The sequence below is a fragment of the Panthera onca genome, chromosome A2, assembly GCF_046562875.1.
Source record: "Panthera onca isolate mPanOnc1 chromosome A2, mPanOnc1 haplotype 2, whole genome shotgun sequence".
Classification (NCBI taxonomy): Eukaryota; Metazoa; Chordata; class Mammalia; order Carnivora; family Felidae; genus Panthera; species Panthera onca.
The window spans coordinates 107,143,638-107,169,492 of NC_138340.1; the positions used below are offsets into that span (position 1 = coordinate 107,143,638).

At 35.3% G+C, this 25,855-nt stretch overlaps 1 protein-coding gene across 12 annotated transcripts in view; it reads right to left on the bottom strand.

Annotated features, from left to right (window-relative positions):
• DGKB (diacylglycerol kinase beta) overlaps nt 1–25,855 on the bottom strand; it is a 725,288-nt gene that overhangs the window by 127,506 nt on the left and 571,927 nt on the right. For 6 of the 12 annotated variants that reach the window (XM_060632583.3, XM_060632585.3, XM_060632581.3 and 3 more), the window contains one exon: nt 9,082–9,135. The exons of the other annotated variants lie outside the window; for them this stretch is intronic. In XM_060632583.3, the coding sequence (XP_060488566.1) occupies nt 9,082–9,135 (54 nt within the window). The remainder of the gene's footprint in view (nt 1–9,081; nt 9,136–25,855) is intronic. 12 annotated transcript variants of the gene reach the window in all.

Here is a 25,855-nt window from a genome sequence, read left to right on the forward strand (position 1 = left end):
AGCATTCTCTACATCCACTGTGGGAAGCTCTTCATGAAATCTATCTTATATAACCCACAACACCTGTGAGCAAGCTTTTCCCAGAGCTGTGTGGTATTACTTCTATCCATCCAAAAAGTGTACTTCACTGAGCATTGAGGCATAATACTTTGGAAGGACAGAGTACATGTAAAAGGGCAAACTGAGGAAACAATATAGCTTTACATGCTGGCATGGTGACGATATGAACTTTACAGTAACCAGGCCTTGGAAAATGAAAGAATAATGAGAAAGCATTGCTTGAGAGCTAATGTCTTGCACGAAACATGAGAGTAACCAGGACTTGGAACTGGATTTCAGAATCTCCTAGGGTAACTACTGATCTTCAAAAAGGGAAAGATGTCTGAATTTGGAATTGGGTAAATGTTCATACCTGAAAAAGTCTGCTTATACCTGACTTAAACCACTTACATATTTCATTGCCCTAAATTCTCCTTTTTTGCAGTCCTTTAAGTATGTTTAAAACAAATTTTTTCAGATGTTTCTAGTAGGAACTGTTCATAAGTTCAATAAACATTAAATGCCTGGATAATTTCTGAGATTCCAGACTGTGTTTCAATAACTGCAGTTATAAATACATAAGCATATTATAACTTAACATATTTTAGTTATTATTAGAATTACAAAATAATGTGCCAAAAACTTAAGACAATGTTAGAAAAATGTTTTAATGGACAAAAAGACACGACCAATGTAAATTTTTCTTCATCTGCAACCAACATATTAGCCACTTGTGCCCATATATTACTTCTCCTACTCATCATATCTCTGCATATAAAGTGACATATTCACAGAAGAACATTTAAAAAACATGTTTATTTTTGGAATGTGGGGGGTGAGAGAAAAGTAGGACCATGTGATCTCTACCATCTCTTTTAGCAATAAAATTCTGTGACTATGGTCTAAAATATGACATTTTTGTCCATTAAAAAATTCTGGGTATGAAAATAGACATCTAAATCAATGGAACAGAAGAAAGACCACAAAAATACACCCACATATATATGGTCAATTAATCTATAACAAAGGAGGCAAATACAATGGGGAAAAGACAGTCTTTTCAATGAATCGTGGTGGGATAAAAGAATAAAACTGCACCATTTTCTAACACTACACACACACACACACACACACACACACACACACACACACTTCAAAATGGATTAAGGGCCTAAATGTGAGACCTGAAACCATAAAAATCCCAGATGACAGCACAAGCAGTAATTTTTCTGACATTGGCCATAGCAATGTTTGTTTTTTTTTTTTAGATGTCTCCTATGGCAAGAGAAACAAAAGCAAAAATAAACTACTGGGACTACACCAAAATAAAAAGCTTTTGCACAGCAAAGGAAACTACCAACAAAACAAGAGTACAACCTACTGAACGGGAGAAGATATTTGCAAATGACGTATCTGATAAAGGGTTAATATCCAAATACATAAAGAACTTCTACAACTAAACAGCAAAAGACTCAATCTGATTTAAAAAATGAGCAGAGGACCTGAAAAGACATTTTTCCAAAGATGACATACTGGTGGCCAACAGACACATGAAAACAAGTTCAACATCACTCATCATCAGGAAAATGAAAATCAAAACTACAATGTGGTATCACCTTACACCAGTTAAAATGGCTAAAATCAAAATGACAAGAAGTAAGTGTTGGTAAGTATGTGGAGAAAAAGGAACCCCCATGCACTATTGGTGGGAATGTAAATTAGTATAGCCACTGTGAGAAGAGTATGAAAGTTCCTCAAAAAAATTAAATACAGAAATACCATGTGATTCAGTAATTGCACTACAGGGTATTTACTCAAAGAAAATGAAAACACTAATTTAAAAAGATATATGCACCCCTATATTTATTGCAGCCTTATTTACAATAGCCCAGATACAGAAGCAATGTGTGTCCATCAGAAGACAAATGAATAAGGAAAATGTAGTGTGAACATACACACACACACACACACACACACACACACACACACACACGGGAATATTATGCAGCAACATAAAAGGACAAAATTGTGCCATTTGAGACAACATGGATAAATTTAGAGGATATTATGCAGAGTGAAATAAGTCAGAATGAGAAAGATAAATACCATATGATTTCTCTTATATGTAGAATCTAAAAAAATACTCAAACAAAAAGCAGAATCAGACCCATATAGAAAACAATCTGGTGGTTGCTGGGGGAGGGGGGTTGTCAAAATGGGTGAAGGGAAGTGGGAAATACAGGTTTCCAGTTATTGGATGAATAAATCATGAGAATAAAAGGCTAGGTAGGCATAAGGAATACAGTCAATGATATTATAATAGTGATGTAATGGGACAGATGGCAGGTATACTTAAGATTAACAGCATAATGTATACATTTGTCAAATCACCAAGTTGTATACCTGAAACGAAGGTAACATTGTGGTTCAAGCATATTCAAATTTAAAAAATTTTAAAAAGCAAACAAATGGGTAAACAAACTTAGATATGTCCATACAATGGAATTACTCTACAGCAATAAAATAAACTACTGATGCATGCTACATTAATGAATTTCAAAATAATTACGGTGGATGAAACAGGATATCTGGAAATACCAAAACAGATTTTATTAACTTCTCCTTATGGTAGAATATATTACTCAGACTCTGAAATTCAAATATGCCATAGAATAAAAGGTAGCTTTTGAGTATGTTATGCTATGTCTAACAAAATAAAAAGGGGAAACTGTAGGTTTTAAGGCTATATTAGTTCCTCTACCACCTGTTCTTTTTAGATGTTTTAATGGTTTCTTGAGTTCTACATTTCCGTATTTCTCTTCTGTTACGGTTAGGCTGAAATCAACAGAGTAGGGTTTGTGATGCCACCTTTAGTTAATTTTTTAACGGCAAATCTATGGGAACTTGTAAGTTGTTCTAAAGGTCTGTCACCATGGTTGGCACCCAGTAGATGCACAGTGAAAATTTGTTGAATAATATTTATTTGCCTGTGGTTGGCTTTTACCTATTTCTATTGCATGGTTTATATGACTGATAAAGAAACCGAGTCACTATAAAAACCTGGTTAGTGTCCATGGTTAATGTGGTATTACACTTTCAAATGGAATATGCTGACAACTGCTAGACTCAATCAGAGCTTTTAAGAGAAGAAACTGAGTCACTATAAGCACCTGGTTAGTGTCCATGGTTAATGTCATATTACACTTTCAAATGGAATATGCTGACAACTGCTAGGCTCAATCAGAGCTTTTAAGAGAATCACCTTCTTAAATTAGGAGATGGAGTAGTATTGTGAGTAGAACAGAGAATGGTGAGCACAGGAATCTTTGAACACATCACAGTCCTGGAACAGGACCGTCCAGAACTTAGCGTCAAATTGTTGTTTAATATGGCACTAATATGCTTAGGTAAAAGTCATCTTAAAAGTTTTAATTCAACAGATGGGTATCCTGTACTCACAGAAGCTACTGTGAGGTATATTTAAAAGATGAGAATTTTAGATTTAATTATACCCCACGGTATTATCTCACTTCCACACAGGTCTTACTGGGATACACTGGAGCATATAATGGAAAGAAAATGCAGAGGCAACTGAGGCTATGTCACTTCAGAAATAATAATGGTTTCCTTTTCAAGGAATTTTCTTAAGGTTCTTATGATTCGTACGTTATTGGGATCAGAAAGAGAAGTGTCAAATAGTATGTTAGAGAAGGTCATATTTGCAAGCTTATAAGAAATGGTATCTTGAACTTCCTCAACTGGTTGGGAACAATTTGAGTGTGTTAGAATTCTTGACATTCCGTAAGTGAGGCCAATCTCTGAGTTTTTATATAGCTCTAGAATGCTGTGGCTTGGGAGATAGAGATTATGAGATATTTATTTCTGCAGTAAATTTTGTTCCCACGACTATGGCACATTTTATACACTGAGTTCATATACGAATTCAAATTCCTAATTTGAAAAGAACTCACTCAGGTATTGATTGCAAATATGTATTTTAGTAGTTAGGCCTAATTGGTAATTGCTGTAATTTACTTTTGACCAATTATACATTCCCAGGAATAAAGTGCCCTTTGCACTGTTATTCACTATCCTCTTCTATTTTCTTCCTTGTAACTTCTTTCCTTCTTTTCTGTATTCTCCTTATCTGCATCCACCTTATTCACACCCTTCTTTCATATCTCTTTACCTTCATCATTTTGTCCTTGTAGAGCAGTAAAGGCTGGATTTGGTTGTTAGTCAGACTCCATGGGCAATTCCCTCAATGTTTTCATTGTTTACACAGAAGCATCCAAATGTATAGCAAATACACCAGCTTGAAACCTCCCCACCGACAGACGCATCCAAACAGGAGGTTTCTGGATGTCTTCTGGTAGGTCGGTCCTGTTCTGCTACCAGAAAGAACAGCCTACACCCATATGCACTGTTGCTCCTGAATGCAAGGCCTACATTAGCATCCACATGGGCTGGGTCTCAGCCAAAACTTAGCCTTTAGCACATACAGTGATACCAAAAGATGTGACAGTGACAGAGTTTTGGAATACTGTTTATAGCATGCTGTTCTTTGGCACAGTTCTTCAGAATCTAAGAACAGATTTTTCCTAATTGTCCCAAGTCACACTGTTTATTATAGAAATCAGACTTTTAAGATGATTATGGATTTGAAGGCAATTGATCAACTCAATATTAAACTCAATATTTATTGTAGATGTTTTGGAAATTGTTTTAAAATGTTGCAACAGAGACTCATGCTCGAAAAAAACCCACCTAATATATAGTATTTTTTCAGAGTGGGGTGAAAGGAATATTAACAATGGGATAAATACAATAATCCTTGACTCTAATTAGGTAAAAACAGTGAAGATCTATCCGTAAAAGTAAGTTGCTTAAGAACTGAAGCAAATATATTTAAATACACTTCACAAACACAGGCAGTTTGAGCAAAAATGTTTTTGCATAAGTATCCATTTATATTACACATAAAATCCTGTTTAAAAATTAAATACTTCATGTCACTTATATACTCTATTTTGATTATGGTAGATATGGGCTAGTAACACATTAAATCATTAAATATTTTTGTTATAAGTGATTTGAAAGAGTAATCACAAATTCCTAAGTCACAGGAATATGCCATAACAAAGAAGGATAATACCATTAAGAAATCACTGTCTTAGCTTAGGTTTAAAAAATATCCCTTCCTGGGGTGCCTGGGTGGCTCAGTCAGTTAAGCGTCCGACTTCGGCTCGGGTCATGATCTCATGGTCAGTGAATTCGAGCCCCGCGTCGGGCTCTGTGCTGACCGCTCAGGGCCTGGAGCCTGTTTCAGATTCTGTGTCTCCCTCTCTCTCTGACCCTCCCCTGCTCATGCTCTGTCTCTCTCTGTCTCAAAAATAAATAAACGTTTAAAAAAATTAAAAAAAAATTAAAAAAAAATAAAAAATATCCCTTCCTTTGCTTAACACTGTACTTTGAAAATAAAATGATGCAAAAATAAATATGAAAATGGCTACAAAATTATCATAAGAAGTTCTGTAAGGTTAGTGTTATTAGAGAAACAGATCTTTAGTTTCTTCTAAGCAAATATCATTTTTTTAATTTAACATTTTTAAATTTATTTTTGAGAGACAGAGTGACTGTGAGCAAGGGAGGGGCAGAGAGAGAGGGAGACACAGAATACAAAGCGGGTTCCAGGCTCTCAGCTGTCAGCAGAGAGCCCAATGTGGGGCTTGAACTCATGAACCACGAGATCATGACCTGAGCTGAAGTCTGAAGCTCAACCCAGTGAGCCACCCAGGCACCCCTTCTTCGTCGTCTTCTTCTTCTTCAATTTTTAAATGTTTATTTATTTTTGAGAGACGAGAGAGAGAGAGAGAGAGAGAGAGAGAGAGAGAGAGCGAGCGGGGAGGGGCAGAGACAGAGGGAGACACAGAATCTGAAAAAGGCTCCAGGCTCTGAGCTGTCAGCACAGAGCCTGATGCGGGGCTCAAACTCACAGACTGTGAGATCATGACCTGAGCTGAAATCAGACACTTAACCCATTGAGCCACCCAGGTGCCCCTGGGTGCCCCTCTTCTAAGCAAGTATCTTGAGAGGCAATGAGACTTTATTTATCTGATACGATTTTTGTCAAGAAAACACAGCTGTATTTTTCTGTCCTTTATGTTTGTTACTCTAGGATGGTTCACCTAAACTACAAACTCATTAATTGACACTCAAGAAATATATAAAAACAAATGCTATTTCCTGGTGCAAAATGTATATAGCCCTTTTTAAAAATCAGGCATAAACTGCAACCAACATGGAACCACCAGTGTGGATGATTTGGAACTACCTCCTTGCTCATTCTCACAGGCACACTGCAAGAAAGGAAGACCCTGGCCTAACCTTAAAGCCCAAAGGGTGTAGGTGAAAAGGTCTATGCCTTATTCCAAGCAGGCAAATATTTTTAATGCATTGCATTCTGGGAAAGTATTTTGGAAAATATGAGTGAAAATTAAATCTCATTCCTCTTTGTGAAGGCAAAGAAAATGAATCCCATAGACTGAAAGTTTATTATTTAATCTGCAATTTGAATAGTGTAAGAATGACTCCTCAAACTTTACTTTTGGCCTTAGAAAACCTATAAACTGTGAGATGAATGTTCTGTCAGTCAAGAAAGGCTAGGCTATTTCTGTTTAACAAACAACCCAGTGTCTTGGTGGCTTACAATCATAAAGTTGTATTTTTCATTCATGCACATACACAAGATGAGGTGTAAGCTGGCTACACATTTCCTTTAGTCTATCTGGAACAATGCTAGTTCTTTTGACAAGGGGAGGAAAGGGACACACCAATTACCCACTGGCTCCTAAAGGTTCTGCCCAAAGGAGATGCCAACTACTTCTGCTCACATGCTATTGGGCAAAGAAAGTCCTCGTGGCACACTGGAGGTCAATAAGTTAAATGAGGAAATATAATCCTTTCTCTCATCAGAAGAAAGTATTTATAAACAATAGTCCAGCTTACTAGAGACAAAATCAGGGAACATAATTCCCAGGAGTAACATAAAGGAATTGCCCTTACTATGGACTAAAGTAGAGAATGTTGGATTGACAGGCATTTGGATGTACTGTGACCTCCTGGTTAAGCAAAATGACCACAAAACCAGATTCATTGTACCAACCCTTAAGTATCAGGGAAGAAGTGCCAAAATATCACGTTATCTAAAAGTAGACAAATGATGTCCATTGTTAAGCATAGAGCAATGAAACAATAAGTAATTTCCTAACTTGTAAATTCAAGAAAGTTCTTTATTATTGGCCTAGGTATGGAAAAGAATTTATGTCTCAAATAGCCATAAGCTTGAAGTGAAATGTCTCCTAAAATGTATCTTCTCAGATTTGGGCCCTTTTCTTCCTAATCTTATATTCAGGTTGGTTCAGGAATCCTGAAACTTCCTCAGAGTAAATTCTCCAAACAGTTTTATAAGGAATCCATAGTTTTGGGGACCCAAAGACCTAAGCCTAATGGAAGCTTGAAACTCTTTCTCTGCCACTTTTGTTTTAATGAGAAAATATTTCAGTGTAATCACTTTTGCCAGACCCAGATAAAAGGTCCAATTTAAAAATTTAATTCTCAGAAAATTTTTATAGATTTTGAAATAGTAAATAGTAGGAACACTTCCAGGTGAATTATTCAATGTAAGCAGAAAATTCTGCCGTCACTAGTAAAAATCACAAACCTTATAAGTAGGCAACAAAGATCCTGTTGCCCTAAACATTTTGCTTTTCTAAGCAGTAGGCCATAATGTCATTTTAGACAACAAAGCAAACATTGGCATAGAAATGCAAGAGCTAATCTCAGGAGTTTCAGATAGAATAACTTCTGGAAATTGTTAGTAGCATCTACCATTTACCTCCTTTTCAATTTTTTTACAAAAGAGGCATAATCTCTGAGGGCCAAGTGCTCACTTCAGAAGTTTGAATGTTATGTTTATCAGTGCTACAGAAGGCAGTGGAAATTATGACAATTTATCTGTTCTGTTTCTGAAAAGTCATTTTAGTCGAGTATTTTTTGTTTTAAAGAAATAATTGTTAATGTTTTGGGGACAGATATTAATTACAGTGTTTAAATTCAAGAATCCCTCTCTGTGAGAAGTTCTCATTCACTGCATTTTCATCTATGGTGGATACGACATGATTCATTTATGTTGTCTTTTTTCCCTCCTGCTGGGTCTTCCCTCGCAAAATGGCGCTGCACCATCAGCAATGACTCAGAATGAGGAACATGATGAAGCTGCCTTTCCCACAGTATTTATGTGTGTTCAAGCTGTGAAAAGTGTCACGGCAATACTCCTATTCTGTGTCAGCCGAACTCTATTTGCTCATATTCATATCTTGAATTGACTATAATTTAAACCTGGCTATTTGGGTTTTTTTTGTTTGTTGGTTTTTCGTTTTTTATAAACTGTCACAAAATGAAAGGCATATTTCAGTAGTGGTTTGGGACCCCTAAATAGGAAGCCAATTTTTAGACAGATCTATACCATTCCCTCTTTGGGGGTATCAATCCTTAAAATAGCAGGTGAGAGTACATTTTATTAAATGGATCATTCCAATTCAGATCCTGAGTGGTCTTACTTATGGATGAATTGTGTTGTCATCCCAAGAAAGCCATTTAACCTTTCTGAAATGAGAGGCTTCTGGTTTTGAAGCATCCAGTGTTCTGGGCTTTCAGATGGCTAAATTAGAGACTGAGAAAACTCAAGTAATCGTTTGTAAATCATTCTTAGGATGAGAAAGAGAAAAAAAGAAAAAAAAAAACCCAAAACTTCAGGGGATACCTACTGACATGTTCTTTAAATATGTTTAAAAATATTTTTCTTTATATTTTATTGGAGACATTGTGGTTTATTGAATATGCATATTATATTTTAATATATACAGTATGCTTAGCAAAACTGCCATTATTGAGTAGTTTGGAAATAAGGCTTCTTTTATAAATTTGTTCACATAAATATAGGAAAACTCCTCAGAAATCATGTCAAGAAAAACAGTTTACCTGAGTTTGCAGGTGCATGATAAAAATATCCCAGTGCCCAGCTTCTATTTGTACCTGCCAAGATGAAGGCAAACAGGTAAAACTGTGAAATATTCCCATGGTTTCTGTGTTTTCTTCCATCTTTGGTCACCCTTCTTTCTTCACAGAATAGGAACTAATATCTTATGCCTTTGGCTGATGGTTTCTCCATATGGTGGTGCCACTATTGTTATTTAAAAAAATACTATGTAAGGTGTGTTCAACAAAGAAACTTATGGAACAGAAAGAAAAAAATAAAAAGAGAACACATCAATTATCTGTCATTTCACCACCCAAAATAGCTGATGATAACATATGGTTTGGCCCTCCGGTGATTTTTCTAGGTCTATTCCTCATCTCTACCTAGGCTCCCTTCTCTTTCCTATCTGCATACTTCTTCTAAGTGATATCACCCTTGTGTACTTTTAAAAACTCTCCGGTTTAAAATCTTCCATGGCTTCCTACTGCAATTTGAATAAATTTCAAAGTCCTTATGATGTTCTCGTGGAGTTTTTCCTTCTATATGACTTTGTACAGTCTGGTTTGTCTTCTCTCTTCCCTTTCATCAATTTTCTATTGCAAAAACAATTTGTTTCAGCGATAATTTACACAGCCTTAGTGACTTAAAACAACACCTTTTTTTTTTTTTTTTTTAAATTTTCCACTTCTGGAGGGCAAAATGTAAAATGGGTCTCATTGAGCTAAAACCAAAGTGCTGACAGTGTGGGTTCCTTTCTGGAGGCCCTCGGAGAGAATCAATTCCCTGCCTTTTCCTGTTTCTAGACACCATCTGCATTGGTTGGCTCATGGCCCCCTTCAAGACCAGAAACATTGGCCAAACTTTCTCAGGCTATCATCCCTCTGACTTTCTCTTTTCTACTTCCATCTTCCAATTATAAGGACACTTGGGACTACACTGGACCCACCCAGACAACCCAAGATAATCTCTTTAAAATCAGTTCATTAGCAACCTTAATTCCATCTATACCCATAATTCTTCCTTGCTATGTAGCAACATATTCATAGATTCTGAAGATTAGGATGTGGACATCTTGTGTAGAGGGGGTAGAGTGTGGTATTTTGTTTGCTATACTTCCAAACATTCCATGGAGAGTCAAAGAAAACTCATCGATACCTCCAATATCATCAAGCATGCAGATCATGGTGGCCCAGTGATAGACACTGTGATGTAAAGAGTGCCATACTGTGTGCCCAATGAATTAACTGAGAATTTGGAAATGGTGGAATACTGCAAATGAGAAAGTATAAGCGGTGAGAAGGACATTCAGCTAAGGTTTATAAGGGATAATAAAAAGACTTGTTTCATGGTACCGACACCCATTTACTTTGATTTACTAAATAGGCACTGTTTATTTTTCTTTTATTTGCATATAATATCTTGGGAAACAGGTGATATGTTTTATTGGCACTTGGGAAGTGGTTTCATGGCTGTCAACACAGCTGGTCAAAGATGAATGAAAATCTATTATGGAACGGCCCTGGGAATATGGTAACGAATAAGACCCAGGACTAGCTTTCACCAGTTTAATGAGGGGATCGCACAGGTGATCACTAAGTAAGAACTTTCACATAAGTTTCAGAGGTTCTTACTGAAATTCAAGAATTTAACCAGGACACCTAACCTCTGGATCAGGGAGGTTCCAGCTATCTTTCCAAATGGAGATGACCAGCTGTTAAGGGAGGAATTCTGATGAAGGGAAAGCTGTCAAAGGGTATTCTTTTTTTGTTGTTGTCATTTTACTCCCAAGAGCTTCATGAGAGAAATAATCTTATTTCTCTTGATCATCATGGTTTCCTCAGCATGTAGACTAGTTGCTGGTACCCAGTAGGTTCTACACACATATCTAATGTATATAGGAATGATCATATGCTTATAAAAGATGCAGTTTTCTTTATTAAAAAGACAATAGTGAACGAACTTTTTGGTAGCATATTTTGCTTTCAGTTATAAATATGTCACTATCATTGTCTGATCACATTTTGACAATTCAATCCCAAATAAATGCTTCTTTAAGCAGGCCTTTCTATATTAGAGATCCTTTTACACCAGTCACCTCTCTAATATTGTGTCACACTTTCCTAAGGAGCATACATTCTACTCCTCATTTCAGAAGTGTTGTCTACTGAGCAACTATTAATAATTTGTGTTGTATTTGTGAAGACTACTGAGCCAAAAGAAAAGCTAAATTAAAACAAAACACCAAAAAAAGTCCCTATTGTTAGAACCATAGGGACAAAACATTTGAAATGGCATAATTATCTATAATATGGGACATATGGTTTATTATATTAGTATAACAACTAGTTGCAACACACTTAGAAGACTGTGTAATTAGACTTTTATGACTGCTGAAAGAAATCTACCAAAAACTACAAAATAGCTCTAGTGTAATTTCCAAAGTCCATCAATATTTTGAAATCCTATATGATGTAACAATTTCCTAACAAAATTAACTCAATAAATGATTATTCCTATGTTAGATGTCACCATTGTTTCATAGATTGCCATGTAACAGCAAAGTGTATCTTCTTCATCCTATTTCACTTCTTTCTCCACAAATGATTATTATAACATTTTTAAAAAATTTTTTTAATGTTTATTTATTTTTGAGAGAGAGAGAGACAGAGAGAGAGAGAGAGAGAGAGAGAGAGAGAGACTGTGTGAGTGGGGGAGGGGCAGAGACAGAAGGAGACACAGAATCTGAAGCAGGCTTCAGGCTCTGACCTGTCAGCACAGAGCCTGACATGGGGCTCAAACTCACAAACCGCAAGATCATGACCTGGGCCAAAGTTGGACGCTTAACCACTGAGCAACCCAGGCACCCCAATTATGATATTTCTTAAATGGCTAGTGATTCATGGATTGGTATACACAATGATACTATTATACTCATCCAGTGTAACATTTAGTCTACATTTAAAATGACTGTGAAAATAGGGTATCAAAATGGATAAGAAAATAAGACCCATCTATATGCTGGTTACAAGAGACCCATTTTAGACCTAAAGACACCTGCATATTTAAAGTAAGGGGATGGAGAAACATCTATCTGCTAATGGTTGTCAAAAGAAAGTTGGAGTAGCCATACTTATATCAGACAAACTAGATTTTAAAATGAAGACTGCACCAAGGAAGAACAACATTACATCATAATTAAGGGGTCTATCGACCAAGTAAATATCTATGCTCCCAATGTAGAAACACCAAAACATATAAGTCAATTGGTTACAAACATAAATAAATTAATTGACAACAATACCATAATAGTAGGGGACTTCAACACCCCACTTACAGCAATAGATGGATCTTTTAAGTAGAAAATCAACAAGGAAACAGTGGCTTTGAATGACACACTGGACCAGGTTGACTTAACAGTTATATTCAGAACATTTCATCCTGAAGCAGCAGAAGAAGCATTTTTCGTGAGTGCACACAGAATATTCTCCAGAATAGATCACATACTGGAACCAAATCAGTCCTCAAAAAGTACAAAAAGACTGAGATGATACTTGCATATTTCAGACCACAATAATATGAAATTCGAAATCAATCACAAGAAAAGAATTTGGAAAGGCCGTGAATACTTGGACATTAAAGAACATCCTACTAAGGAAATGATGGGTTAACCAAGAAATTAAAGAGGAAATTAAAAAGTACATGGAAGTTAATGAAAATAAAAACACGGCAGCCCCAAACCTCTGGGATGCAGGGGAAGTATATGGCATAAGAGGGAAGTATATAGAAATCCAGGCCTTCCTAAAGCAGGAAGAAAGGTCTCAAATACACAACCTAACCTTATACCTAAAAGAGCTGAAATGAGAACCAGAAATAAAGCCCAAAACCAGCAGAAGAAGGGAAATAATAAAGATTAGAGCAGAAATCAATGATATCGAAATCAAAAAAAGAGAACAGATCAATGAAACCAGGAGCTGTTTCTTTGAAAGAATTAACAGAATTGATAACCCCCTAGCCAGAATGATCAAAAACAAAAAGGAAAGGACCCAAATCAAATCATAAAAGAAAGAGGAGAGTTCACAACGAACATAGCAGAAATACAAACAAGAATAAGAGAATATTATGTGCAATTATATGCCAACAAATTGAGCAATGAGGAAGAAATGGACAAATTCCTTGAAACATATAAACTACCAAAACTGAAACTGGAAGAAATAGGAAGTTTGAACAGACCCATAACCAGTAAAGAAATTGAGTCAGTAATCAAAAATCTCCCCAAACCAAGAGTCCAGGGCCAGATGGCTTTCCAAAGGAATTCTACCAAACATTTAAAGAATAGTTAACACCTATTCTTTTGAAGCTGTTCCAAAAAACAGAAGTGGAAGGAAATTTTCCAAACTCATTCTACAAGGCCAGTATTATCTTGATTGCAAAAACAGACAAAGACTCCACTAAAAAGGAGAACTACAGACCAATTTCCCTGATGAACATGAATGCAAAAATTCTCAACCAGATACTAGCCAACTGGATCCAACAATACATTAAAGGAATTATTCACCAGAATCAAGTGGGATTTATTTCTGGTATGTAGGGCTGCTTCAATATCCACAAATCAATGTGATACATCACATTAATGAAAGAAAAGATAAGGACGACATAGTCCTCTCAAGAGATGCAGAGAAAACATTTGGCAAAATACAGCACCATTTCTTGATAAAAACCCTCAAGAAAGTAGGGATAGAAGGATCATACCTCAAGATGCTAAAAGCCATATATGAAAGACCCACCTTTAATATCATCCTCAGTGGGGAAAAACTGAAGGCTTTCCCCCTAAGGTCAGGAACAAGACAGGGATGTCCACTCTCGCCACTGTTATTCAACATAGTATTGGAGTCTTAGCCTCAGCAATCAGACAACACAAAGAAATAAAAGGCATCCAAATCAGCAAGGAGGAAGTCAAACCTTCACTCTTTGCAGATGACATAATACTCAAGGTGGAAAACCTAAAAGACTTCACCAAAAAGCTGCTAGAACTGATACATGAATTAGCAAAGTCACAGAATACAAAATCAATGTACAGAAATCATATGCATTTCTATACACCAAAAATGAAGCAACAGAATGAGAAATCAAGGAATCAATTCCATTTATGATTGCACTAAAAACCATAAAATACCTAGGAATTAATCTTACCAAAGAGGTGAAAAGTCTATACATTGAAAAGTACAGAAAACTTATGAAAGAAACTGAAGATGACACAAAAAATGGAAAAACATTCCATGCTCATGGACTGAAAGAATATTGTTAAAATGTCGATACTATCCAAAGCAATCTACATTTTCAATGCAATCGCTATCAAAATAACACCAGCCTTCTTCACAGAGCTAAAACAAACAATTTGTATGGAACCAGAAAAGACCCCACATAGCCAAAGCAATCCTGAAAAAGGAAAATCTGAGCTGGAGGCATCACAATTCCAGACTTCAAGATGTATTACCAAGCTATAATCATCAAGACAGTATGGTACTAGCACAAAAACAAACACATAGGTCAATGGAACAGAATAGAGAACCCAGAAATGGACCCACAAACATATGGCTTAGAATTTTTGACAAAGCAGGAAAGAATATCCAAAGTAATGAAGACAATCTCTTCAGCAAATGGTGTTGGGAAAACTGGACAGTGACATGCAGAAGAATGAACCTGGACCACTTTCTTATACCAAACACAAAAATAAACTCAAAATGGATGAAAGACCTAAATGCAAGACAGGAAGCCATCAAAATCCTAGAGGAGAGGGGCGCCTGGGTGGCTCAGTCGATTGAGCATCCGACTTTGGCTCAGGTCATTATCTCGCGGTCTGTGAGTTTGAGCCCCGTGTCGGGCTCTGTGCTGACAGCTCAGAGCCTGGAGCCTGCTTCGGATTCTGTGTCTCCCTCTCTCTCTGCCCTTCCCCCGCTCATGCTCTGCCTCTCTGTGTCAAAAATAAATAAACATTAAAAAAAAATCCTAGAGGAGAAAGCAGGCAAAAATGTCTTTAACCTCAGATGCAGCAACTTCTTACTCAACATGTCTCTGGGGGCAAGGGGAACAAAAGCAAAAATGAACTACTGGGACCTCATCAAGATAAAAAGCTTCTGCATGGTGAAGGAAACAATCAGCAAAACTAAAAGGCAATGGACTGAATGGGAGAAGATATTTGCAAATGGCATATCAGATAAAGGGTTAGTATCCAAAATCTATGATGAACTTATCAAACTCAACACCCAAAAAACAAATAATCCACTGAAGAAATGGACAAAAGACACGAATAGACACTTCTCCAAAGAAGACATCCAGGTGGCTAGTAGACACATGAAAAAATGCTCAACATCACTCATCACCAGGGAGATACAAATCAAAACTAAAATGAGATACTACCTCACACCTCTCAGAATGGCTAAAATTAATAATGCAGGCAACAAGAGATGTTGGTTGTTGGCGAGGATGCGGAGAAAGGGGGACCCTTTTGCATTGCTGGTGGGAATGCAAACTGGTGCAGTCACTGTGGAAAACAATATAGAGGTTCCTCAAAAAAAATTAAAAATAGAACTACCCTATGACCCAGCAATTGCACTACTAGGTATTTATCCAAAGGATAGACAAGTGCTGTTTCAAAGTGGCACATGCACCGGAATATTTATAGCACCCATCACCCACCCTTCCCTCCCTCCCACCCCCATCAACCCTCAGTTTGTTCTCAGTTTTTAAGAGTCTCTTATTCTTTGGCTCTCTCCCACTGTAACCTCTTTTTTTTTTTTTCCTTCCCCTCCCCCATGGGTTTCTGTTAAGTTTCTTAGGATTCACATAAGAGTGAAAACATATGGTATCTGTCTTTCTCTGTATGGCTTATTTCACTTAGCATCACACTCTCCAGTTCCATCCACGTTGCTACAAAGGGCCATATTTCATTCTTTCTCATTGCCACGTAGTACTCCATTGTGTATATAAACCACAATTTCTTTATCCATTCATCCGTTGACGGACATTTGGGCTCTTTCCATACTTTGGCTTTTGTAGGGCCAAAGTATGGAAAGAGCCCAAATGTCCATCGATGGATGAATGGATAAAGAAGATGTGGTATATATACATAATGGAGTATTACTCAGCATTCAAAACAAATGAAATCTTGCCATTTGTAACAATGTGGATAGAACTAGACTGTATTATGCTAAGCGAAATAAGTTAGCCAGAGAAAGACAAATATCATACAACTTCACTCATATGTGGAATTTAAGATAGAAAACAGATGAACATAAAGGAAGGGAAGCAAAAATAATAGAGACTCTTAAATACAGAAAACAAACTGAGGGTTGCTGGAGAGGTGTTGGGTTGGGGGATGAGCTAAATGGGCAAGGGGCATTAAGATGCTTGTTCGGATTAACACTGGGTATTGTATGGAAGTGCTGAATCACTAAATTCCACTCACAAAATTATTATTACACTATATGTTAACTAACTCGGATTTAAATTAAAAAAAAAAAAAACTTCACAACTGAATAATAACATTTGATGGTTGCAAAATAGCATGCAGCAGTTACAGGTACATAGCTGATGTTCAGGAAGGAAGGAAGGAATAAATAAGCCAGTAACCATTTTGAAGTTATCAACCATGTATAGTATTCAAATATGCTGCAGAAAAAACTGAAAGCACAATTAGCTGTATTGCTTTGGGAATAAAATGTTAAAGGTAAAAAATAAAATTAAAAATGTGTGAAAATGGTCACTTATTTTTATTAGTAATTAATAATTATAAACCCACCTGATGAAGTTAATTATTCAATAAATCTCTGAATACTTTCAGTCAAGTCTATAATATTCTCTTAACCTTATATTTCCTCCATAATTTTTATATTTTATTATTCAAATTCCAGTTAGTTAATACACAGTGTAAAATTAGTTTCAGGTATGCAATACAGTGATTCAGCACTTCTATACAACACCTCGTGTTCATCATACAAGCCCCACTTAATCCCCATCACCTAACCCATCTCCCCATCCACAAGAAGATGTTGTATATGTGGTACACACACACACACACACACACACACACACACACACACACACACACACTGGAATATTACTCAGTCCTAAAAAAATAATGAAATCTTGCCATTTGCAATGATGTGGATGGAGCTAAAGAATATTATGCTAAGCTAAACCAGTCAAAGACAAATACCATACGATTTCATTCATATGTGGAATTCAAGAAACAAAGCAAACATGCAAAGAGAGAAAAAAGAGAGAGAGAGAAGAAAACCAACAAACAGACTCTTACCTACTTCCTTCCTACTTTAGAAACTTGTTCTAAAGAGTTGCCATTCTGGATTTTAATCTTAAGCATACTGACTTTATTAAAGACATCCACAATCTAGTTTATGTATCATTCATAAAGACATGTCTTCTCTGGCTCTACTCTTTCAGTTTCCTAGTTTTTAACAGTCTTATTTCTATCATCAACAATGAACTTTAAGGTACCTCATTTCAACTAGAGCAAATGGTCCTTAAATTCAATGATTCATTCAGCACAGAAATTTATTCGACATTGGTTTATCAGTCAAAAATGACATTTGTTTTGAGCCAGATGGGTTTTCTTGAGAAAATCCTTTAATGTGATGCAGATTTGATGGGATTTTAGTTTTCCTACACTATTAGATATTAGAGTTTCATATGGCACACACAGCCTGCAATATATTTGTATACAGTTGACATGATTTAAATAGCTATGGCTTTGAAAATAAAAGATTGTACTTTTCCTTTATTCCATTTATGGTATTTGACATTTTATTTGTTTAAACACATGCATCATCTTTTAAATACACTTTGCAAACTTAAAGTTTGAGAAGATATTTTAAAATAAAATGTTAAACAATAAAAACAAAGAACAAAATCTCATTTTACTAGGACACCTAGTAACAATAAAATAGGAATAGTGGATCCTAGATATTCCTGGATAATTTTCCCTTGGATATCAGCCTCCTTAACGCCTCTGTTTCCCATATACTACAAATCCTAACAATTAGCAAGTCCTGAGATTTTACCAAAAGAAAAAAAAAAATCTCTCTTCACAGCAATCATACTCAAAGACATGTTCATCTATTGTGAAGACAATAGCAGTATTGATCTAATTTACATCCTGTCTTCAACTCTTACCACTTAAATCCATTCTCCTCAAGGCAGTCAGTAATCTTTTTAAAATATCAATTAGGGAGACTATGTATTGTAATAAGAACTAGGTGACTTGAGCCAAACCTACAAAAAAAATCCTAAGTATATACATGCATATAAATTAACAAATTTATATACATATACATGCACGGATGCATGTGTGTGTGTGTGTGTGTGTGTGTGTGTGTATCAATGTATATATCCATATATTTGAAGGTTTATAAAGTTAATAAGAAAGTAAAGAAACTGGGCCACCATCTGACTAACAACAGAGACCTTCCAGGGAGGTGGACTCCTTTTGCCCTGTGGGTTTTCATACATCCTAGGAAGTGTGGCTGGTAGAGTGAAGAGTACAGTTGTTAGACTCATGGGATTGAATTTAGGGCCACCAAAGTAGGTGACTTGGGAAATAGCACTTCTCTTGGGTTGCGACCACAAATGCCAGTGCCCTAGCAATAAGAGTCAACGAAAATTAAGCAAACATCCACAGGGAGTGCAGTTTTGTTTGATTCTCTGTCTCTGTGATACTATATAGCAAAAAATACAAACTAAAGCCAAAAACAAAATGAGCAAATTCCATAAACATATTAGTTCAGTAAAGGAATGAAATACAAAAGAATACTAAAAGACCATATTTATTTTAACACACAAATTACATTGCTTAGAAATGCATTCTTAGGTGCTAAAATCAGATGGCAAAATCAAGAAAGCATTTGTAATCAAAGTCAGGATAATATTTCCTATGGTGGACAGAGAATTGCAACTGAAGACAAGGCGTTAGGAAATTCTCCTGGTTGCTGCCAACAATCTATTTTGGGGGGATGTTCACACAGGTGATCACTTTGTGGTAAATTGCTAAGTGTATTTTTTTGTTTGACATTTGTGTATATATATACTATATTTTATTCTAAAACTATTGAAGTGTTTAATAGATCATGTTGCAGCCTACTGAAAACCTTCCAATAACCTGCCATTGTTTTTCTCCTACTCTCGTCTGGAAATAGCTTGCTTTCCCTGTCCATTTCAATGTAGGCAGAGTTTCTTGCTTTTGCTCAAGAAGACAACTTTATGGAGTTCACTCTAGCGTCTGCATTTGAATTTCCTTCTCTTCTTGCAATACACGTTTATTGGGTTGTCACATAAATGTTTCCTCATTCTTGAGCCTCAAAATAATTGTAATTTTCTCAGGGATGCATTCCTTGACCACTCATTCTAAACTGAAAGCCATCCACCAATTACTCCTTATCACGTGTTTATTTCCTTCATCTTGGGAAGCTCCACATGATGAAGTAAATTTGTAAGTTTTAGTATATAGCTTTGACTTAACGTAAAATCTTCATTATAATGTAAGATTTATGAGGACAAGTACACCTTTGGATGCACTGAATGGATCAGTGTCCAAGAAAATTATTTTCAGAAGGGACTTTGTGGAAATTCTACAGATTAGTCTACTATGCTATGGATAGAAGGAGAAACCTAAGATCTAATTATATAATCTGATCATTGTAGCTATGCTGCTAGGCAATCAGGAAATACTTATTTGCCCTAACTATCTAGAATTATCTTAGAAAAATATTATGTATCCAGTTCCAATTTTTGAAATCTTCCCCCCTCCCTTCGTTTGTTTGTTTGCTATATCTGGGTGAAGTATTTACTTAGAGACATTATAAAAAAGTAAAGGAAATGTCTTACTTTAGGTAGCAATGACAGTTATTTTTCTTAATGACAAAGTTAATTTGCAATGTAATGTAATAAAAACATTATTGTGTTTCATTTTTATTTCATAAATTGCATGTCCTTTTAAGGAAATTAGCCCTTATCGTTATGACTATTTCCACCCTCTGTATTTAGCTTTTAATTTAGAAAGTACGTTTCACATGAAATCATATTCACCCTCCCCCAATACTAACTGGATATTTAGCCTGAATTGATAAACTATGTTTTTCTTATTCATTATTGATCATTTGAAACTGTGCCTCTTTCAACTTCATGAAACAACTTACCTGCCATATTTACTATTTGAACACTTTACTTTCCCATTTAATTTCTTTGCTGTTTGACATTGCTCTGCTCATATCAAATCTGGTCTTGATCCAGCTGCACCATGCTCATGTTCCAGTTCAAATACATCCACTGAATCATGGCGGCACTTTCTCTTAACTTACAATCATCAAAGAAAGTCAGCCAGGACAGGGATAGAAATTCCAAAGGTTAATTTCCACTTATGCTGGAACACTAGCTCCAGGTAAACACTTAGCCATTTCATATGAAGAGTGATGTGGCCCAGGGACCTTTATAGTGCAGGTGACTTAGTGCTTACTTGCAGAGTTTTCATGCGCTTTGCTTGCAAACAATACTTTTGCCACCATGAAAGCCACCTGGGGATTGAAAAATCTATCAAGTTTTAGAGAAGGAAATTTATCAGGTATACAGATAACTTAATGTTTTTATAAAGCTCTGCCTTGGAAAATAGGCTTCTTCACTCCTATTTTGCCTTATTATTATTATTTTTTATTATCTGTCTGCTGGTCTAGACAACTTCCTTTCTGAAAACTAACATCACAACACACACACACACACACACACACACACACACACACACACACACACCACATATGCCTAAAGCAAAGGAAGAGAATGCAATTTTCTTTTTCCAAAATAACAAATCAACCTAAAATTCATTGTATGATATGTAATGTATATATATTTGCTTCAAGTTAAAATGACTACCTTTCAAATGAATTATTTTTATTTTTATTTTTTATTATTTACTTATTTAGAGACCCACCTATGTTGTCAAGGTTCTACATTTGGCGTCATTGCACCCAGTTATTGTAAGACAGCTTATTTTTATAATGTGGTGTCTTATAGATTTTTTTTTATTACACCATTAAGAGCATTTTGATTTCTGCAATATTCTCAGATTTTCTTGTCATAATACACAACATCCTACAGTCCCACTTTGTGCTCAGCCTCACAGAATTCACTCACATTTGGTTTTCTGCCTCAGAAAGCCAGGTAATAAGCTGAGTTTTAGAAAAAGAAATTGCCGGTTTAGTTTTTTACATTAGAGACCTAGTAGATTGTTTTCTCTTCAATTACTAACAAAAGTTCAGTTCACAGCTATTTCGCCTGGTAAGTAATCACTGCTAGTTTAGTGCCCAGTAGTGAGCTTACAGTTCATAAATGTCATCTGATTTTCAATTTTTAAAATGAGAAAGAAAATGTCTATTTCAATATTCTGTGAATTATTCACAAATTATGTGAATTTTTTCATCTTCTCAAAAAAGTAAAAATTTGTCTATTTCTGACATGGTAGGCCTGTTTTAAGCCTAATGAGACATGTTAAGGTATTTATATTATTTATATTGATTATTTTAGGCAGCATTACAGAACCATGTCAATGATAGGGGCAGCTTCCAGTTTTGAAGTTTACTATGGTTTATGACCATATTATCTGTGATTTTTCACTCAAAACAGATACATAACTCATAAAAATACCATTTGAGATTTTTACTTCATTTCTTTCTTTTTTTGGTTGGCCACTATTATTTGTTAACTTTATCTGCTTGAGGGGTTTCAGGGTTTTCTTGGGGTGGGGGCGGGAAGGGGATTGGATTTTATTGTTGTTGTCATCTTTTTCTTATCACATTTCTGATGATATTACATAGAGCTCCAATCTCTGGTAGTTTGGTTTGAGGTTGATTTGCCAAGGATCTTATAGAGGTAATCACTGTAGTGTTTGCAGGTTTCTTGTTTTATAAGACAAATGTTAGGAAAGCAAAAGGTTCCATAGTATTTGCCTTAGTTTGAGCAGTTCTTAATACACAAGATGACTAGAGAGTTAATCTGCTTGACTCTGCTTTTCCAGAGGCCTATATTTAAACTTTAACCTAAATGATTAATGTCAGTTTGTGTGAAAATAGCAAATATGAACTTTCAAGGGTTAAAAAATACATGAGACACAGTTTAGAACTTAATTTTGGAGATTAGACTTGATCGAGTTGGCCTGAAATCTAAGCGATATTTTATTTATTTATTTATTTATTTATTTATTTATTTATTTATTTATATAATTATTTTTTCTTAAGGTTGACAGATAGTCCTAAGCAGAATTTTTTAAATTAATCCTAAAGCAGTTAAAAATGTTGATAAACTCTTAACTTACTTGGAATCATTCAGTTCTATCCCAGGGACACTGAGTCTCAGATAGATAGATGGATAGGTAGATAGATAGATAGCAAACAGACAGACATATGGACATGGTTATTATCAGTAAAACAAGATAATGAAGTTAAATATACTGCAATCAACAAAGGCTTGATAACATATAAAACTAAAATAAAGTGAGCAAGAAGGAAGTCACAAATATACTGGGAAAAGCAGAAAAGTTAATGGAGGGTTTAATGACTTGACATTTGATTTCTTTTTTTTTTTTTTTTTTTTTTTAATTTTTTTTTAACGTTTATTTATTTTTGAGACAGAGAGAGACAGAGCATGAACGGGGGAGGATCAGAGAGAGAGGGAGACACAGAATCTGAAACAGGCTCCAGGCTCTGAGCGGTCAGCACAGAGCCCGATGTGGGGCTCGAGCTCACGGACTGCGAGATCATGACCTGAGCTGAAGTCGGCCGCTTAACCGACTGAGCCACCCAGGTGCCCCTTGACATTTGATTTCTAAGAAGGGGCTGCTAATTAATGCTACAAAAATTTGGCTGCTTTTTGAACACGTTTTTATTTTTTGTTTTTGGCCAATACTGGTAACAATACAGACGCTGGTAGAATATCAGCCATTAAATGGGTACTCTGGGTTCACACTTGGGCCTTCATGAAGTGATGTCTTTTCTCAGAGTGTTTGAATAGCTAGGTTGACAAATTAAAGAAATGAAGTAAAAAGTTCCCTAGATCCTTTGGTTCTATGCTTCAGAATTAGGCCTATGGTTTTTCTTTCAAGAATCACATATATTTCCCAGGAATCACACTGAGGTGAAAAGAAAAAAATAAAGAATCATCATGTATATTGGAAATCACATTAGCTTTGGTTCTTACCCTCACTTCACTCCACCTATTTTGTGACTTTGAGCACTGTTTTAAAAGTTGAGTCAGATTCCTCACCTGTGATAGGTTGGTTGTTGTAAAGATTAGCATTACTATATCCCTGTGATGTGCACAAAGTTCTTCTTCAGCCTCATGGCTTTCCTATTGTCCCTTTTTTTTTCCCCCAGAAATAATCATTAGGGCACCCAGGTGTGCCAGAAACCAAGTTCAGTCAAGGAAATAAAAAGGAAGCAAAACAGACATGTTCCTTGCCATGATGTTTACAGTTAAGTGGGAGAGAAGGGAATAAAACCTAAGTATTTAGTTCAATAATTAACTCCAATTCCACCGTGATTTTTTTCTTTTTTTTTTTTTTTTTTTTTAGACAGAGCATGTGCGTGCATGCGTGGGTAGGGGAACAGCAGAAGGAGAGAAAGAATCTTAGGCAGGCTCCACACCCATTGTTGAGTCAGACACAGGGCTGGATTGTGCAATGGTGAGATCATGACCTGACCCTAAATCAAGAGTCAGAGGTTTAAACAACTGAACCACTCAGGCTCCCCTCTATTGTGATTTCATACTGATATGCTTCTGATCCTTCACATGTGTCCTCTTGTCCTGCCAGAAACCTGGAAAAATATGAACATTCCTCTTTGTCTTTGTGTATCTAATTCATTCTCATTCTTCAAATATCAACTTATTCTCACATATTTTTCTAACTTCCTTAATCTCCTCACCAAGATTTGGTGGTCCTAGTATGTATTTCTATATCACCAGTACTTCCCCATCATAGCAGTAACTTTACATACAATATTTATGGTTTAATTTTTTTTCCACCTTCTTTCTATTTAAATCTACCACATTGCTTGGCACATATTAGAACAATGATATTAGCAGAAAAGTTATATAATTGAGTAATGTGTTTAATTATGTGTTTAGAGCATAATAGGAATCCAATACGTAACAACTATTACCACCATCTCAAACTATACCTCTCTCTAATTTCCAAAACAGGAGACTTTTGATAGTATAAAAAAATGCTTATAGTCATTTGATATTTCAGACTTCAATTAATTAAAGTCTTCTATAGAAAAAGATGTGGTGTTATAAGCTTTCATACAAGACATTTAATTCTAGTTTTAACCTATTTCTAATGTATGACTAGGAATATTAATTGAACAGTCAAATAACGGTAAAGGTTAAAGACTGGAGTTTGTTCTAAATGAAAGATGAACAGTTAGGTGTTATATTTGCATATAGGAAAAGAAAGCTGGAATTTTCTTAGGATTAAAGAAAGGTGGCCTTATGTGTACAACTAAAATATAAATCTTTACCAGGTACCTTATTTAGTTCCAACTTATAAATGAGCTAATCTGAAAACAAAAACACAAAATCAGTAGTTAATATGAAAAACAGTAATGTTGGCATATTTAAATTAAGTAATTTGTTTCACTTATGCTTTGCTAACTATCCACTGTGCTTTTCCCTAAATATTGAATCAATGACTTACTTTTTCTTTTTCTTTTAAAATCACAGTATCTAACTCAAAATCTTATATGAGATCTTTAGTTTTTTTTAAAGATTTTTTTTAAAAAAAGAATTTTGGGGGGCACCTGCGTAGCTCACTTGATTGAGCATCTGACTCTTGACTTCAGCTCAGGTCATGATCACAGGCCTGTGGGACTGAGCCCCACATTGGGTTCCACACTGAACATGGGGCCTACTTGAGATTCTTTCCCTTTCTCTCCCTATGCCCCTCTCCCCGCTATCTCTCTAAAAAAAAAGTTTTTGAAATAACACATTTTCCTTATTCTAAAAGTAATACAAACTACTTTTAGAAAATCTAGAAAAGAAAGATAACATAACAAACAATCTATTATCTCATCTTGAGAAATAATCTCTTTTTATATACCTCGTACATGTGTATATACTAAAAATGAAATAATAATAATACTGTATGGAGTAGTTTTATGCAGCCTTTCTTAATGTAATTCCAGATCATAAATATTTTCAAATGCTATTAAAATTCTTCAATCATATTGCTATATATAAACGAAACAAATCAACATGTTGTATACTTTAAACTTACAAAATGGTATATGTCAATTTATTTCAATAAATAAAAAAGTACAAACATGAAAAAAAAGTAAGATCAAAACAAAACAGTGCTTTGAAACCTATAATTTATAATGGCTACATCATGATTAATTTAATAATTCCCTTACATTTGGACACACACAATTTATCTTGATGCAATAAATATATTTAAATATACATCTTTTTTATACTCATTAACATAATAGATTTCTTTAATAATATTTACTAAATTATATGACCTAAACTTTCTTACATTAATATTTCTAATATTAAAATATCATTTAATGGTATAAAATATATGCTCAAAATGATAGTCAAATTATGAATATAATTTTTATTTTAATTACAAATATCTTTGCCAAACCTTATAACTACAAGGAAAATAATAATGAGGCATAATAAACATCTTATTTAATGTGTGGTGTGACCAGGTAAGGA